At 43.3% G+C, this 16344-nt stretch overlaps 1 protein-coding gene across 3 annotated transcripts in view; it reads left to right on the top strand.

The window, feature by feature from the left end:
- The window catches only part of HEXB (hexosaminidase subunit beta), a 285155-nt gene that overhangs the window by 145645 nt on the left and 123166 nt on the right, over positions 1 to 16344 (top strand). For all 3 annotated transcript variants that reach the window (XM_085632321.1, XM_085632320.1, XM_085632322.1), the window contains exons 8-9: positions 14747 to 14927; positions 15030 to 15116. In XM_085632321.1, the coding sequence (XP_085488447.1) occupies positions 14747 to 14927; positions 15030 to 15116 (268 nt within the window). The remainder of the gene's footprint in view (positions 1 to 14746; positions 14928 to 15029; positions 15117 to 16344) is intronic.

Here is a 16344-nt window from a genome sequence, read left to right as displayed (position 1 = left end):
AAAAAAGAACCAGGGACCCTACTTCTCAATGGCACGAAGGGAGAAACTTTAGTGTCTGGATTTGTAGCTCTGTGAATAACACACAATACACATTTCACAAATCCAATCTAACCCACTTGCCACGTACAAGTGAATGTTGTCTGACTGTGTTGCAACGCTCCACAGCCCGTTGCTTCTAAGGTAATGTAGTAAAGTGGTGATTTGCTTAATACTGAAGCTTTAAAAAAACTCTTAACTTTCTTGATACAAACTGTGGGCCTTTGTCCATAATGATTTTATCTGACACACCTTCAGGGACAAGCAAACTCTATGAATCTTATTATTCTACCACTAGTGCCACCATGGGCAATAAAAAACTCCGGCCAACAGGAATACTAATAAATTACCACAATTCTATACTAGACCATACCTTTCAATTGACCAGTGATATCTCTGCCCAGTTTAGACCAGGCCTGTCATTCACACACAACTCTCTTGGGAGAAGACAACGTGGGATAACTTTTAGAACCAACTGATGGGAGATTGATCCTCACCAAGGGTTGGGTCTTTTAAATAGTTCACTTTATGGGAATTTGGAACTTGTTAGCAGGTGGAACATGATTGTTTGCACTCATGAAGTGATTGTTACTTATGCCCGGTCCCATTGACTGTATCCGCAAGCTCCTAAATTAAAGCTTGTCTGACTGTGGAGTCTGCGTCTTTTTAGTGGTGGAGAGTTACTGGCAGGGTTTCCTGGACCTATAGGAAGGTGTTGCAACTGCGTTTCAGTCTATTTTATATACTTTGGCCTCCTGCTTCGGGGCGTCTGCTGCTGCATGGTGAGTTGGGCAAGGTAGGAGAAGCCATCTGCACCACAGCTTGTGAGAACATAGATCCCTAGCTTTGAGGGAGTCTCTGCCTGGTTCAGTGTCCTCTAGGATTTTGCAAAACATCAGGCAGAAAAACCACTAGAGACCTACAGGCAGGAATTTAGTTTGGTAACAATCAACATCTGTTATTCAGCGTCCAGATACCCTTCTAGGTGAGCATGCTCTTTACAGATTACAGATCTGTTAGGAATAAAACATCTCCAAACCGAAAACAATTACACAAAGGAATTGGGACTTGTATCCTTGTGACTAATATCACAAACTGATCCACAAACTCCGATCCTGCTGGGTGGAACACATTTTCGATGCAACAGAACTTTCAGTAGCTTTGGCAGGAAGTTGGTGTTATTTCTAATGCTCTCTAAAATGAGGTTCGTAAGAAGCTTGACTCGTACATTTTGCATCTTCATGGCAGAAACATATGTCCACTACATCCGCTTGCCTCATCAGTCTCCCATGGTAAATGTTTGAGCACCTTCCTTCCTTCCAATCTTAAACACTTTCTTAGTAAGGCATACTTTTTCTTATTCATGAATCCATCTCCATCTATGGCATTAAATTACCCCTCAACCCTTCCTTTCATAACAACCTGTTCCATTACAGAATTCCCACTGAGTTGGGCTGATTAGACAGCCCAATATCTGGAGATCTGGATTAGCAGTGGCATCACAAAAATATGGCCTGGAAACTACAGCAGAACCGTCACGTGGCTGGAGGAGTGGGTCCCGGTCTGATCCCGACTCCCCATACAGCTTGCTAGGAGAATAGCCATCGCAAAGATGGTGGTACTGCCCATGTTCTTTTACCCTTTTGAGAATATCTCTATCCCAATGACTAGGGCATTCTTTGATCGCATCAGATCCCTCCTGATTAGCTGGACGCGGGCCAGCAGGCAGCTGCTGCCTTCTTGGGGAGCAGTGACCCTGCCGTTTGAATAGGGCGGAATGTGCATGCCTGACCTGGAGCTGTAGTATTACTGCATGATGGCCTAGTATGTTCACCACTGGATTCATCCCACGCCATACCAACCACACTTCGCAGTGGAGGCAGATAAAGTTGATTCTTGCCTTCTGTTGTTTGCGCTCCCTCAGCATGCCCTAGTGGGGAAGAGGGGCACTGTTGAATGCTGGGCTACGAAGCTGACATAGACTGTCTCTACTTTGCTGGTCTGAGTCTGGCAAGAACCCCATGCTGCCCCTCCCTGCGAATGAGCGAGTCTGGCAACAGTTAAGGCATGCAGCTTGAAGTGATTGCGGTTTGTACTCTACTGGTACTTTCATTACTCTGTAAGATATCCGGACTACCACAGACTGTACACTGCTTGACATATTCCTTTATCATCAATTGCACAGCCCATGTAATAAGTTACACATCACCTTTCCACAGGAGCCAGAGAGTTTGCAAGCGCTAAAGTTGTACGATGAATTGGACCTCTTCTAGGAAGTTTATTACAAGATAATACTCTATGGTGTAAGATTGAGCTCCCGTGTCCAAGGTTGGAGCGCAGACTGAATAGCGGTCTGACTTGGATGTTGACTTGGCTGATCGGCAATAGCAGGCTTGCTGCATTCATACGGGCATGCTGTCGCCAAACTATGGACTGAGACTAATGCACACAAAATTTCTACACGGAGTATATCACTCGCCCACTAGATTTTATAAAGTGGGTCTTCTGGCTGATGCACTATGTGACACAAATGGAACTGATTTGGTGCACTTGCGGCAATGCAATAGTGTCACAAAATGTTGAACCTCTGTGTTTGAATGCAAAGATAAAGTGGTCTGTGGTACAGTACCATGAAACACCTTTGACAGCCATACCGGGTTATTTAAATGAAATGCTAGCTAGCATTCCTAAGCTCACTGCTGTGATGCTGCTTCTGGCCAAGAGATGTTTGACAATGCAGCGGGGATGACATGCCAGGCCGCAGGTAGATTGTTGGCTAAATAACGTGACATATTGCCAGGAACAATAAGAAGATACATTTCTGATGCCATCAGAAACATATCTGGTGTTCATTCAGCACGTACTTGGCATTGCAAGCTGAAAAGGATGTATGAGCCCGTTAGTTTACTGTGGGATAATGTAGACGCAAAGCGTGGAGGCCGGCCTTGTTGACGTACCCTACAAGATATTTTTCCTGAGCTCTTTCTTACACATGCTGACTTGCAGTCTCCAAAAATCATTAAATAGTGGGAGTAGAGTGGTGGATGGACAGAGGAGACTTGCTGTTAACTCGTGGTTGCCATTGACTCTATAATACGATTTTCCATTAATGGATACCAGGCGAACAGCATCATCCCATTAATGTAAATATTAATGTTGAAATCACCGTATGCCCCTTTGTATGTTTTTGCGAAACTTCAATAAGAAAATATTAAAACGACATCCTTCCTTTCATGGTTCCCAATCCGTATCAGACATACTGGGATTGGGCAGGAAGGATGTGCGAGGAACGACATTTTGCTGCATGACACAGTAGTGTGAAGACAAATGGATCTAGAGATCACTCACAATTCAGAATTGATGAAAAAAATTATTAAATACATTAGCAGTCGCACAATGTGCACCTCTCCAATGAGTATAAAATTGGATTGATTTCAAGATGTGCACATCAATGACCATGAAATCTGTGCACTTGACGTCTCGGTATTGGCTGTATGTTCTTACAGGTGTGCGCATCAACAATTGTGTGCTTGAAGAGTGACACTTCAACAACTCTGTTCAGGTGCTGCCCCATTGATGTGATTACTTGCCCCAACAACGCTCAGGACGATGGCACATAGATGCCCGTGTGCGGTAGGAGCACCTCCGTGATGCATCCAACATGATCACCAGCAATCCAAGCCGGAACACCTATGCATTGTAAAGGCTTTGCTGTTCGGTGATGTGTTCCAAGGCCCCAGCGGACACTGAACCAGGGAGGGACTCCCTCCAAGCTAGGAATCCAGGCTCTAAGAGTGACCTGCAGTTGGACTTTCCCGCCATGCCACAACTCACTATTCCACAGCAGACACCTATGAAGCAGGAGGTAGACTGGTAACGAAGGGCCAAAGTGTACAATACGTGGTTGTAGCATCTTCTTGTGGATTCTCGAAACCATGGCAATAACTGTTTGCCATTAAAGGGATGCGGACTCTGCAGTCGAGGTAAATATTTGAGGGGCTTACAAGTACATCCAGCAGGGACCGAGCAGAAGCAACGCTCCTTCCAGGAATTCAAACACTTCTCATTCCATTTTGTAACATTCCAACTTCCAGAATCATTTTAAGGAAAAAATGAACTATTTAGAAGAGCAAGCATTTCTGCTTATTGACTGTCCTAATACTATTGGTTCTGTAAGGAATCCCATTTGGTGAGATGATGGTATCTCAATTCGTGTTTAGTCTATTTTAATGGTCGTGGCTGAATGGGGATGCTACAGTGTGCCCAGGGAATTCAATTTTACCTCTGTTTCTGCTTGCTTTTCTCTTTGAGGATTGTCAGGCCAGTTTGGCTGACGTAGGCAGTGCTCTGTTAGCTGCTGTCTGGATCGTGATTGTTCTTGGACTGCTGTCCTCATTTGCCTATTTGGGGATAAACCATTCAGAAAAATCAGTTCTGTGTCTGAGGTAATTGAATTCGTACGCTGTCAGGTCCTTTTAAAACGTACAGAATTAGGACAACATTGAACATATACTATGTTGCTTCCTTTCGAAACAGCAGCAGAATTTCTGTCCTAAACTCTGGAAGTTAAGAAGGTATTTTGGGCACACCTCGAGGCGGGACATAGTCTTACTATAGACTAGTGTAAAAAAAGGGACGCTTGCGTTTTCCATCGATGCATCCTGGATCCTGAGACAACCTCCCAGTATCAATCAGGACTGCAGCAACGTTGCTCCAATTTAGGGAAAGAGTCGCAGACTCCCCTCTTCAAAGGACACTACATCACAAAGCATTAGCCATCCATTATCCAGCTACCACTTCTTTCACTTAACTTCATGCTTATCTTTGACCATGTGCAGAGCTTTGCTTCCTTTTGGCTCGGTTTGCACTAAAGAGATAAGTCCTACACACATGCATATATGCTCTTCACCAACTTTAAATAGCATACATTTGGATGACACCATATATAAGGCAACTAATGATTTTATTTGTATGAGGAGACCTGGTTGAAACGGGGGACAATGCAGTTAAAACCAAAACCGATGTTAGTGCTACATAATCAAATATGGAAACAGTCACATTAGTAGAATGCAACTTAATTGCTTACAAATATGCATATACAGATGCAAAGTAGAATAGATTTTAACCCTTTCAAAACGTGATCTTGCACTGACATCCAAATGATTGTACACAAAATGCAAATTTTCCTTCAGGCTCTTACGACTTAAATAGTGCCACTACCTCAGTTTCCACCAAAACTCTTCATAACTTCCATCGATGACCTCTGCACATTTATGTTCCAGCCATCAAGAATCAATCAACCACAATAGGAGGGATGATTTACTCCTGTTTTAAAGTGGTCTTCGGTCAGCCAGGACAAAAGGGAATTCAAAAATTCAGGAAGTCATGCCTTCAACCTCCTTTAATTTCCATCTGCACCCAGCACTTCATAAATCATTGCTCTAACTTTTTCAAGAAAGACAGACCTTTGGTTTTACTCCACCAAAAGACTGGACATTATGATTATTTTATTCCTGTCTGACCTGAACTCATTTCTCCTAGTAGATAACAAAAGCCGCTTTTCAGGGATGGAAGGGGAAACCTGTTTCCCTACTTAAACTGCAGATTTATTTGGGCTTCTTCACTTCAGTCGCTGGTACAAGTGACCGCTCTTCCTTTCCACTTTTTGCCTACCAAGCAAAATCTTATATGTCCAAGTTCATGAGATCCAAATTCTCTAAGGCATAATGGACACATTGTGGAAGGCATTTTCTTCTTGTGAAGCAATATTTACACTGTCAATTAATGGCATCTGTTCACCACCAGGTCCATTTGTTCATAAGGATATGGCAGGTTCAGTAATACTTCTCTTGGCCTCCTCTATTCAGGAGTTGTATATCAGAATTTATATCACACTGATTAGTGGAATCAAAGAAATCCAGCTCCTTCATGTACACAAACAAATAGATGCTGAGGTTTGGATGGATCCCTGCTCTTATCAGAATTGAAATGTAATCTGCCTTTGTGATGTGTCCAACAATTACAATGTTGTCAACCTAGGCAGCTCAAAACATCTAAACTCCAGCTTGGACATCTATTTCATTCAGAAAGTGCAAACATATTGAACATTTCTTCTCCTTCTGTTTGTCTTGGGCATGCTTTGAAGACCATCAGTTACCAAAGCTTCCCAAACTACTGGGCAATGCAGGGTGGCCTCTTTTTTCCTGCAATATACTGCTATAATACTTGGTATTTTGTAATCCCTGTATAAAACCACTCTAATTTCTTGATAATCTGTGATTTGTGACACACTCAATTGCCAGTTATAAAGAAATGTCAAAACTCAACTGTAATAATGTATAACAGTAAAGTTCTGATGTCAGTGCCTACTGCCAGAGCCAGCAGCCAAGCGGAAAGGCTGGCCAGGTCACGGAGCATAATTTACGCAGCTGTTTAAAGAAAGGAAAAATAACCTTTTTTCTTTGTTCTGCTCCGTTTTTTTACTTGTACATTGACAAGACAAAAGGAGATACTCGTGGAAATGTATTTTATTTTTTGCACTCTTTGGATAATTATAGAAAAGTTAGAATCTTTCAGCATGTTTATACTGTGCTGCTTTCGAAAAATAACTTGTATTAAACTGCTTCTAATAACTTTTTGCAACTAATATCTAACAGCATTTTATCGGTTTAATTTCACAGTAGTGACTCTATTTTTATTCTTTATTTTTGCAGACATGCTTTCTTTTATATGAAAGAACTGAGCGCCAGGGATTTAAGTGGTTGGTGGAAACCGAAATAGTGTGACAGTGTATTCTAAAGATTAGCGTATCGCTTTCATACATAAGGATATTGCAAATCAACTCTGAATTCTATAACCTTACAAAGAAACTCTGCCTTCGTCCTCGTTATAGTCATGAAACTCCTCTGACTTGCAATACCCTTATAATGTATGGCAGGGTATACTTTATCCTATATAGCAAAGACCTCGCTGCTGCATCGTGTGCCCTAATAGTTGTTCCATGTCTGCTGGGTTTTACTACACCATCATCAAATAGTCCTTATAAGGTCAACCCCTGATGGAATCCCTTAACCCGGAGCCCTCTTTATGTGGCTTAGAACCTCCTTCCAAAACAGTTATTCTGGAGCACCCCAACAAATGTGGATCATGGTTTTTTTCCCCCCTGAGCACCGCTAACAAGCATCCGACACAGCTAGGTAGATCTGGTATAGTTGCTCAGTATTCAGGTATCCTTGATCTAAAACCTTATGAGCAAATTCTTTGAGAGGTGCACTTTTATAGTTTTTACCTATGTTTAACCAAGTTTCCCTCTAAGTCTCCTCAGAAATCCATGTTGAGGTCTTTTGATTACCTAACTAGAAATTTTCTAGGGTTCCTATTTGAGGTGTCTGGTAGCTTCTATGTAAGCCTGAAACCATCCCTCTGGTACCAAGGTGAGTCCTCTCAAACATTTCCATCGGTGTAAGCTCACTGATGGCTAGGCAGGTGTCTTACTGGTGGATGCATTACCCAGTGTCCTATCTGAAAATATTGTTGTCCATATGTTTCTGAGATGCAAAATAATGTTTTCACATTGATTTATTATGACTTGTTAAAACATGTCCGATATGACTCCACACCATGCCTCCCCCAGTGCTTCAACATCTCTCCTTAAAGAGCAGGGTGAACTCTGAGTTAGCGTTGATTGAGGAATTTGGAGATTGAAACTTAGTTCTCTCCCTTTCCAAATGAGTGTGTTTCATGTATCAAGAACAGTTCTAACCAGGAGAGGTACATAAGTGTTCCAAGGCCTCTGGGACCTCTCTAACCACAAAGTCGGTGAGATCAACCCACAGCTGACCTGTCCCTTAACAACCATCTCTTTTGTGTTTTAACAGCCACCCATTCTACAATCACTATCAAATGGGCTACCCTGTAGTAGATTACAATATTAGGGCACCCCAGTCTTCATTTCTCCTGTAGGTTTCTAATACGTTTTGCACTTATTGTAGCTCTTTTCCCTACCCAGATAAAGGTTAAGTCTCATTGGAGCTCTTCCTCAGGGATAGATACAGGTAGGGACTAGAACACGTACAGAAGTAAGTAGAAGCACAATATTCTTGTTGATGATATGGCTCCTGTGATTAAAGAATATATAGAGTAAAGTCCAGGTGTTCAGATCCTTCTTAATCTGTTTCCTCAAATCTGGCCAATTGACTCTAGAAAATGTTTACATATTTTAGGATATTCCGACCCAGACTATTCAAAAACGCAGATCGACATAAGCTGGTCGACCATTTCCGGCAGTGTTCGATTTTAAGAGCTTTGATTTCTCTGAATTAATTTTAGATCCAGAGGCCTACTTGGATTCCTTCAATATATCAACCACGGTTTGTAAAGATTCGTTGGGATCTGAGAGAGTTAGTAAAACATTGTCCACAAACAGGCAAACTTTGTAAAGCACGCCTCCAAATGTTCCTGTGAACCTCCCTCCTGTTTTCTATGTGTGAGCCTAAACTGTTAAATTGAAAAGGAGAGGGGATAAGGGCCAAACCCCATTTTGTGTAGTAATACGTCAAGAGACTTCCAGCTCACCCTATGGGAGGCCTCCTCTGCATCCCAACCTATCAAGAATGCAGGTATGTTTTTATCTGGCTTTCTCAACTAAATGGATAACCCTACGGACATTGTTGCTCCCCTGCCTGTTCCACATGAACACCACCTGAATCGCATCCGCCGTATCCTGCATATCCCCAGTAGCCTATTTGATAGGACTTTTGTAAAAAATATGAAGTTAGTGTTGCAAACTGTTACTGGCCTATACACTGCACATGATTCTAGATCATTCCCAGGCTTGTGTTTCAAGGGTAAATCTGCTCCCTGCATTGAAGGGTAACACCTGAATTTCGTTCGATAGAATTAAGAAGTGTAGTTAGTGGCTCAGGCGAGCACAATATGTAGGTTTTATAAACAATATGTGAAGCCATCAAGACCCGGTGCCTTGCCTATAACCATCTCCAAATTGCTTTTTTAACTTGGGATTTCTTAATGGGTTGGTCCAGGCCTTCCCTCCACTGGTACAGGTTTCTAATCGTTGCTTTGTGAGTTAACTGTCAAGGCCTCATCTCTCAGAGCGGTCTTAAATAATTTCCATATAGTTGCAAGTGTTGTCACCTTCTTTATACATCTCAAAATATTCGGATATCCTCTGAGCCAATCCCCCCCCCATCCATCAGGTCTCTAAATAATTCTGAGGGATTCACCATAAGTACCCAGGTGAGATTTGTGGGACTAGAGGGACACATCAACATGTGCATAATCGTATATTCAACATTTCTGCTGACTTCAATTTGTGAATCCTAATTTTCAACATAAATCATAATTTGAAACATGAAGGCAGTCAATGCGTAGGTTTTGTGTACATGTGAATAAAATGTAAAGTCTTTAACATCTAGGTGAAGTGTATGCCATGCATCTTCCAGCCCCCATTTAACAAGTACTTAAGACCCTTAGAGCCCCACCAACCATGTTGCCCCCATGGTACCTTTCTAGACTGGGGTATCATGCTAGGTTGAGGTTCCTCCCAAGATGGCTTCCTTTGCCTCCCCTTTCATTAGTTTATTTATGGTTATTTATAGCTCAAACTTCCAACTCTAATCTTGATGCTCTTATGAGGCCTTGGAAACAGCTGGTGCCGGAATTGTAGGAAAAATAATTAATTTCAGCCAACCTTAACCTCACAGAAAATTACCACACTAAGTTCCAATGCTTTTTAAAGAAGTGGCTCTCCACTTCACTTAATCAAACAATTCTCTTCAGACTATTTAGACCTAGTTGTAACAAACTTACCTTACCCTGGCTCAATGAATAACTTAAGGAACGTTAAATGGAATGCAAGACTTCAGAAAGAATTTAGATACCAGCCATCAAGTAAACTAATTTATTTAACACTTCTACACACTTATTTTAAGGCAATAGTCACTTTTTTTTTTTATCAGAAGCAGATCTTCGGCTTAAATTCCTTCTCGGAATGTTTTTTGATTGTACAAAAATATCCTGCCCAGAGGCAGTTGCTAATTTCCCCGAGCTGTCCCAGACCTTATGTGACAATCTTTCTTTCATAAGAACATTCAATATCTACTTATCCATATCCCAAAGTCAACAGGAGAGCTACCAGTATCAGCTGGGTCACACCAACCTCCACCACTACCCTAAAGATGTATCATTTGCATTTAGTCTCGGAGCCGGATGCACTATACAATTTTGGTGAAATTGTTTCCTCTTCACCAACCTGTGTATGTTAAGTTCGCCAACTTAAAGTCAGATCTACAATTTTAACCTATTTAATAAAAACATTCAACTTCCTCTCTCGTCCGGCTTATTACATAAGAAATGGAAAGCTACAGTTTCACTTTTGCTCAAGAAACCTTCCTTTGACCCTAACGTTTTCCCAACTTTCGACATATCTCCCTTCTGCCACTCTTTTCCAAGATGACAGATTGTATTGCAGAAGCAGCTGTCCAATCATCTGAAAGCACCCAGGATACTACACAAAGCTCAGACTGGTTTTCATAAAGGTCTCTCAACTGAAACCGTCCTTGATAGGGCAACAGAAGAAATCAGAAACCCGCTTGCTTAAAATGGAGTGGCTCCCATGATATTGTTAGATCTATCTGCCGCCTTTGATACATCTCCCACTCCATTCTGTTTCAGGGGTAGAGGCAGCAGGGATCTCTGGGACAGTCTTTACTTAGTTCACATCTTATTTACAAGTCCGAACACAAGTGGTGACTCTGGGTAATTATTGACCTGTTAAGCCTATTTTGTTTGCGGTCCCTCAGGGCTCGTTCGTATATCCTGCACTCTTCAACTCCTATATGGCCCCTAAGGCTTGTTTGATAGTCCTTTGGGATTTCTTTTTACACTTGTGCGAACGATAACCCGTTTATTAGGTTGAATAAAGATCCAAATGAGACCACAGCAAACCTGAAACCGTGTTTACGTATAGTTGCAGAATGGATGAATGCAAACTCTGGTGACCTGCTAAACCTAAAGACAAAACCAGGATTGGGTCAACGGCAGGTCCCTCTTCCTTCCCCAACCAGACTTCACAGTGGTGACATATGCGTCACTTCTGGGATGGGGTGGCTATATGGGAGAGGCGGGGATCAGAGGCCTCTGGTCTCCAGTGGGGTCTGGGCTCCATATCAACCCTCTGGAGCTCGGGTCGATTTGTCTTGCACTGAAAGCATTCCTTCCTTCTGTCAAAGGAAGAGTAGTGCAGGTGTTTACGGACAACCTCCCTGCCAAGCAGTACTGCAACAAACAGGGCGGGGTAGGGTCGTGGACCCTATGTCAGGCTCTTCACTTCTGGACATGGCTGGAACATCAGGGCATGTCCCTGGTGGTCCAACACCTGGCAGGTTCCCTGAATGCCAGGGCGGACGAGCTTAGCCGCCGGTGCATGATGGATCACGAATGGCATCTTCACTCAGAGGTGGTGCAAGGTCTCTTTCAGCAGCGGGGAGAGCCTCGGTTAGATATGTTCGCCACTGAAGAGAACGCGATATGTCAGCATTTCTGCACGTTGGAATTTCCAAGGCGGCACTCGCTCTGCGATGCTTTTCATCGCAAGTGGAATTGCGGTCTTCTATACGCCTTTCCGCCTAAACTACTTCTGCCCAGAGTGCTGAAGAAGATAAAGCACGACCGGGCCCGAGTCATTCTTGTTGCTCTGGATTGGGCACGACGAGTCTCGTATCCCGAGCTCTTGAACATGGCCATCGATCCTCCGATCAGACTGCCTCTTCTGTCACAGCAACAGGGGACGGTCCTCCACCCGAACCTGTCCAGCCTCCACCTCCTTGCATGGAGATTGAGCAGCGACAGTTGACAGCTTTTGACCTTCCTCCTGAAGTCTGTAATGTCATCTTGGCTGCCAGGCGTCCCTCCACTAAAACGGTATACACCTGTAGATGGAACAAATTTGTGGCATGGTGCACAGCAAAGGCTGTGGATCCCCTTTCTGCCCCTCTTTCTGAGGTTCTCCTCTTCATGCTTTCTTTGGCCCAGCAGGGCTCTGCACTGGGCACCCTGAAAGGCTATCTTTAGGCTGTTTTGGCCTTTCTACGCCTTCCTGATCAGCCTTCTCTTTTCAAGTCACCTATTGTAAATAGATTTCTTGATGGCATTACCCACCTTTTTCCTTCCATTCCTTTCGTCATGCCCCAGTGGGACTTGAATCAGGATTGACTTACCTTATGTGTGCTCCATTCGAGACCCTGCATAATTGTCCTCTCAGACTCTTGACCTTAAAGACTGCTTTTCTGGTTGCCATCACTTCTGCTCGCAGGGTGAGTGAGCTTCAGGCTCTATCTTCTAAACCTCCTTTCCTTGCTGGCCACCCGGACAAGGTTGTCCTTCGAACTAGACCTTCTTTTCTTCCCAAAGTGGTTACCTCTTTCCACATAGGACAGACCATCACTTTGCCCACCTTCTTCCCGCATCCTTCCAAGGAGGAGGAGAGACTCCACCGTCTGGATACAAAACATGCGTAATCATTTTATTTGGACCGCACAAAACCATTCCGGGTGGACGATCAACTCTTTGTTGGCTATGTGGGTGCCAAGAAATGTCGGGCTGTGCAAAAACGGGCAATCTCTCGATGGGTCATACTTTGCATTAAGATCAGTTACTCCTTGGCGAAAAAGAAGCCACCGGTAGGATTGTGCGCCCATACCACCAGGGCGACGGCAGCCACTACTCCTTTGGGACGTGGAGTCCCCCTCGGTGATATCTGCCTGGCAGCCACTTGGGCATCACTGCACACGTTCACTAAACATTACTCCTTGGATAGTCAAGCCCAGAGAGACGGCTTCTTTGGCCGTTCAGTTGTCCAGGATTTTCTGGTGCGAACTTAGTTCGCAGACCCACCTCCGGGTTTGGTATTGCTTGGTTATCTATTCTAAGGTAAGGAATCTATAACTAATAGTCTTTCAGATGAACAAGTTACTTACCTTTGGTAACGAGATATCTGTAAGAGACCTATATTAGTTATAGATTCTTTACCGCCCCACCCATCCTCCCCGTTCTGCGAACTGACTTCTAGAGTTAGGGACTCCCTTTCACGGCCCTAGTTTTATGCACCAGTGGTCAGTGTCTTGCATGGCTCTGCGCCTCTGGCGTGGAATGTTGTATAAAGAACTGACGTCCGCGCGCAGGTGCGGCATCTAAGTAGATACCGTAACGTCATTTCAGTGATCACGATGCCAATGACTAACGTGGAGTCTACTGACGCCACTTACCGACGCGCAGGGGGTATTGCTGAGAAAAATATATGGATCCAGTCTGACGCCTGGGGGTAATTCTAAGACTGATATCATGTTACCGAAGGTAAGTAACTTGTTTATATACATCAGATAACCAGATTACAGCATTTTGTCTCTCTCAATGTGACCCATCAGGAGCCTAGCAGCCCCCTTTCCTCTTGTGTACTCTCCTGCGCAACCCCCTCCCCACTCATAGATACCACCGTTATATTATGGCTTCAGGTCTTACTACTCCCTCTTTTCCCACCAAATTCTTTCAGCACAGTTCTCTGTCTGATCCTTGTGGACACATCCTCGACCAGGTCGCTGTTTGAGTTCCATTTTGATGGCCCTTAGTTATGGCAGTTGAAGGATCTAGCTGGCGTCCTGGATAGAGCTGATGTGGCACTGTTTATAGTTCCAGGAGAAATTCAGCCTGAATGGGTATCTTTTGTGAATGGAACATTCTGTGGTTCTTTTAAAGGATTTCCTCTTCTATAATGTAGAACGTAATGTTGTCTACTTTTCAGAAATGTATAGCTTTCCAGGATCACCCATGAGTTTCAAATGGAAAGACCGTGATAAAGATGTGTATTTTAAATTTTTACAACTGTTGTTATTCCTGGAATGATTGTGATCTTGGCACTTTAAATTTTGTTTTGTTGATTTTCATGGGGGGGGGGGGGGAGGTGGGATGCTTTCTTGCACAGCACTTTTTTCTAAACCAAACATTTGCTTTATTTTGGCTGTCTGTTTTTAACTCTCTCTGAGGGAACCCACACACCCTGGGTAGCTTTGGAATCCCCACAGCTAGAAATAAAAGGGCACAAGTGTGTCCTGTGGGTGTGGGGGGGGGGGGGGGGAGGGTATGAAGACTTGAGCGTTAAGTGCCCTAAACATCAAAAACTGGGCTCTGCACTGAGAGGAGAAAAGCCTTAGCATCTAAGCTGTTGAATACAGATGTCCATGATGGACCCTTTCCTTTCTTTTTGTGTATTCTGTCAAGTTAGTTGGGACTACGTTTACTTGTTTGAGGTTGGGGAAGACGGGGGTAGAATTGTGCATGATTATGTGATCTGCTACCAGTTGAGTCAAGTGCCACTGTTTCTCAAGTACAATTTCAGTGTCCTGCTTTCCAAATGCGGTTTTCTAGATAATGAATTCACGTGGAAAGTTAATGTTAAATCAGCAAAAAATGTAGAATTTTTAAAGTTTATTTAGCCACAGTAGCTGGCTGAATATTTAGGCACACTTGATGATGATTAACGCTTGTTATTATTCCCACACTTTAACAGTAATGCGTAATACCAGTTTAGGCCCTTGTGGAATATAAAGCAACTGTTCAGATTGTGTTTACTCGTACACAATTGAATATCCAGCTTCTTTAATGTAGTTGTTTCATTGTATATCTCCAAATATTTCAGGTCAGAAAGATCTTCTTACACCATGCTACAAGGACAACCTTCCCAGTGGTACCTATGGGCCTATAAACCCCATTCTAAATACAACGTACGACTTTATGATCAAGTTTTTCAAAGAAATCAGCTATGTTTTTCCTGATGAGTACATACACTTAGGTGGAGACGAAGTAGACTTCAGTTGTTGGTACGTTTTAATTTTCATTAAAACCAAGTAACATTGTGCCTCTTTTGCGTGTGAAAGCGGTTTACAAAAAGAGGAAATAACTATTTCATTTTTATTTTAAAGGAAATCAAATCCTGATATAATGAAGTTCATGACCGAGCATTCTTTTGGTACCGACTACAGTAAACTTGAATCTTTTTACATTCAAAAGTAAGTACAATTCAATTTTCTTTGCAGTAAAATTAAAAGCATTGGCAAAAAACAGGCTTGATAACATTTGAAATATTTCATCTAGCTGCTCTGAAGTGGCCTTAGGTGTATTTCATTACAAAAGTAGTATTTCACATGCTAAATTATTCCATATCAACACATAACCTACATAGATTGAAGGCACAGAATTTGCTATTGAACTGGAAGTCAGTTTTGGTGCCCTGGTATGTGTCTGGCCTAGCCGTCTTAATGCAGCTTAAGGACAGACCGTGAATGTGGCTCTCCACACCCTAGACCCAAGCAAGGACAAATGACAGGTTTGGGGTTAGAAAGTGATGGAGGTAGGACCTCTTGAAATATTTCATAGAGAAACGTTGGGAAAGAGAGCTCAGAGCTGTGGTATCTGGAAGCAAAGGGAATCCATGGAGGTTAAAAGAAGCAAGGAATGCTACCTGCTTATGTCTGATGGGAGGCAGGACTGGCAAGACTAAGGGGTACTGCTTTCGATGGATAATACTAAGAATATTCATGTGAGGTAAAAGCCTTTTGGGAGTGTTCCTAGTGGAAACCTTGAATGGTGTTTGAGTCTGAAAGGGGTCACATGGATCAGCGGTAAAGGATTTGAATACTGTCTGCATCAAGTCACTGATTATACTAATCCCCACGTGCCGTCCACATGATTTTTACCTCCGTCCGTTCATTGAGCTAGGAGGCAGAGGTTCTGTCTCATCTAGCTCTGGTGGTAGCCACACTGCTCTGGGTTAGTTGGTATCTCGCGGTTTCTGATTGGTAGGTCTCACCGCTGGAACACTGGACTTTAGTACACCTTTCCACCCGTGGCTCTCCTGCCCAGTGCTTTGAAAAAGATCAAGAACGGTGGGCTGAGATCAATTTAGTGGCTCTGGATCTTCTGGGCATGAGTATCTGTCCCACCACTTTGGGAGGATCTTCTTTCCCAAAAGCTGGGCCAGGGTTCTTCACCGACACCTACGCACACCTTCATTTATGGAGATTGAGCAGCCCTAGCTGACTGTATTTGATCTGCCTCCTGAAGTTGTGGATGTCATCCTTGCTGTCAGACGCCCTTCCACAAAGTCCATTTATGCCGGGTGCCGGGTGTTGGGACAGATTTGTGGCCTGATGTGGAGTCCGCAAGACAGACCCTTTACAAGCCAAACTGTTGGATGTTTTGTTTGCTTTGTCTTTAGCCTAGCAAGGCCTTGCCCTG

Source organism: Triturus cristatus, chromosome 2_1 (genome assembly GCF_964204655.1).
Source record: "Triturus cristatus chromosome 2_1, aTriCri1.1, whole genome shotgun sequence".
NCBI classification, from domain to species: domain Eukaryota; kingdom Metazoa; phylum Chordata; class Amphibia; order Caudata; family Salamandridae; genus Triturus; species Triturus cristatus.
The sequence above is the reverse complement of the archived record's forward strand: the minus strand, read 5'-3'. Positions and strand labels throughout refer to the sequence as shown.